We start from the raw sequence: 2,178 nt of genomic DNA, 5'->3' as shown, positions 1-2,178 counted from the left end.
GTCAAGACGCAGCAACCTTCGTCGCTGCCACAGCTACTACACCCACGCAGCTGCATGACCCACTCACGTGGCTTGCAGACACGGGTGCTTCACACCACCTCACCTTCGTCAAGGACGCCTTCGTGGAGCTGTCACCGCACCTGCAACAGCACCATCCACGCCACATCACTGCGTTTGGCGGCACACGTGTGCCCGTGCGCGGTGTTGGCTCTGTGCTGTTGCATGCACGCACGACGAGCGGAGCCAGGATGCAGATTGTGCTACAGGAGTGCCTCTACGTGCCCGAGGGCCACGCCAACCTCATCGCCCTCGGTCGTCTGACAAGGGACAGCAGCGGCAGGCCAACGGGCCACTCGCAGCGTGATGGCGCTGATGGGCACTACGTGCGCTTCAGCCACGGAGCCGAGGTCAAGCTGAAGGAGCGCAACAGCCTCCGGTGCTGGCCCATTGTTGCTGTTGGTCCATCCACGGCACACGGACTCACCGCCGATGCCTGCAAGCAACCACAGCAACCCGCAGCAGCTCCTGCAGCCCAGAGCAAAGCACACACACCATCGATGCATGAGGTGCTTGGCCACCGCAACGACAACGACGTGCAGCAGTACTGCAAGCTGATGGGCATCGACGATCGCAACGCCATCAGCAGCAAGCAGTGTACAACGTGCGCAGTGACCAAGAGCACTCGTCACAGCGTCAGCAAGCACGCGGAGCGCACACAGGTGCCCGGCGAGCGCATCCACGCCGACATCGTCGACTGGACCGCGGACTCACCCACGGGCAAGCGCTACAGCCTCGTCATCGTCGATGAGGGAAGCAAGCTCCTGCATGCAGTCCATCTCAACGCCAAGAAGGACGCAGTTGCCGCGTTCCAGTCTTTCCTGCGCGAGACCAAGCTCCCCATCTCGCCCACAACAACAGCACTCCAGACGGATTCCGATGCCATCTTCCTCGGAGCTGACTTCCAGGCCATCGTCAAGAAGCACCTGAAGCAGCACCAGCAGTCCCCGCCGTACACCCAGGCGCAGAACGGCATCGTCGAGCGACAGGTGCGCACCCTCTCCGACATGGTGCGAGCCATGATCACGGGTGCAGGCCTCGACGCATCGTACTGGAGTCTCGCCTGCAACCACGCCCTGCACATCCTCAACAACATGCCTCGCCCTTCCCTCCACGGCAAGACACCGCTGCAGATTGTCACGGGCTCGCTGCCCAAGCACGTGCCGCAGCTGCACATCTTCGGGCAGCCGGCCGTCGTCCACATCAGCATGTTGAGAGTCAGTGAGTTTCTGTTCTGTGTTAAGTCCTTCCTAATTTGCCTTCGCGTGTGGTTTTGTCTTGTTTGCCAACAACACCTGCTTTGTGGTTTTTCCGTTTGCAAACATTCCTTCCTCTCTGCTGGTATGCATGTGTGCCAACTGCCTCTCCTCTCCTCCTTCCCCTACACACGTGAGTTGTGTGCCATGTGTGTGTGTGTGTGCATGCTCGCCATGCTTGGCAAATGCCATGTGTGCGTGCCATGCAGTGTTGTAAAGTGTTGTGTATTGTGTATGCTTGCCTGCAAGCATTCATGCCATGCCTAGCATTGCTCTGCGCGCATGTATGCATGCTGTTCGTTGTTTAGATTGTTTGTGTTCGTGCACACTCTGCCCATGTCGCCTTGGCAGCTCTGTTGACTGTGTGTGCACTTGTCTAGTGTTTGTTTGAGCGTGCTGCCCGAGTTGATTTGGCAGCAGCTTGCTGTGTTTGTTCATTCTCCTTGTGTTCTTGTTTGTTGCGTTTGCCTACAGTAAACACACACACCACCTGTCGTGTTTCTACAGATTATGAGACCCAGCCACTCCTGATCATCATCGCTACTTGTCTCACACTCGCTTGTGCTTCTTCTCTCCCTTCTGCTTGTTCCCCTCTCTTGTTTCTCCATCACCCTTCTTGAGCGTGCAGTATGTCTGACCCGTCGGACCACGTCGTTTCCACGCCAGGATTCAGATGGACCTGCCCAAGTTCACTGGCTCGCCCGGCACCTTTCATGCGTGGAGCATTCGCATGAAGATGGCGCTCATGCTCCGCGGCGACGACGTCTGGGCAGCTGTAGAGGCAGAGCATCGTCATCAGGAGGTCCAAGCTCAGCGACACGCTCAAGTGCAAGGAGACCGACAGCAGGAGATCACGCCAACCTCA

At 58.1% G+C, this 2,178-nt stretch overlaps 2 protein-coding genes across 2 annotated transcripts in view; both read left to right on the top strand.

Annotated features, from left to right (window-relative positions):
* The window catches only part of PTSG_11603 (uncharacterized protein), a gene marked incomplete at both ends in the record, with an annotated part of 2,278 nt that extends 748 nt beyond the window's left edge, over positions 1-1,530 (top strand). The window contains 2 exons of the mRNA XM_004999021.1: positions 79-1,278; positions 1,523-1,530. Of these exons, the coding sequence (XP_004999078.1) occupies positions 79-1,278; positions 1,523-1,530 (1,208 nt within the window). The remainder of the gene's footprint in view (positions 1-78; positions 1,279-1,522) is intronic.
* A 456-nt stretch (positions 1,531-1,986) lies between these two features.
* The window catches only part of PTSG_11602 (uncharacterized protein), a gene marked incomplete at both ends in the record, with an annotated part of 2,290 nt that continues 2,098 nt past the window's right edge, over positions 1,987-2,178 (top strand). The window contains one exon of the mRNA XM_004999020.1: positions 1,987-2,104. Coding sequence (XP_004999077.1) covers positions 1,987-2,104 — 118 coding nt within the window. The remainder of the gene's footprint in view (positions 2,105-2,178) is intronic.

This window comes from Salpingoeca rosetta (assembly GCF_000188695.1).
Source record: "Salpingoeca rosetta unplaced genomic scaffold supercont1.1, whole genome shotgun sequence".
NCBI classification, from domain to species: Eukaryota; class Choanoflagellata; order Craspedida; family Salpingoecidae; genus Salpingoeca; species Salpingoeca rosetta.
Note: the sequence above shows the minus strand (reverse complement) of the source record. Positions and strands in the feature narration are given on the sequence as shown.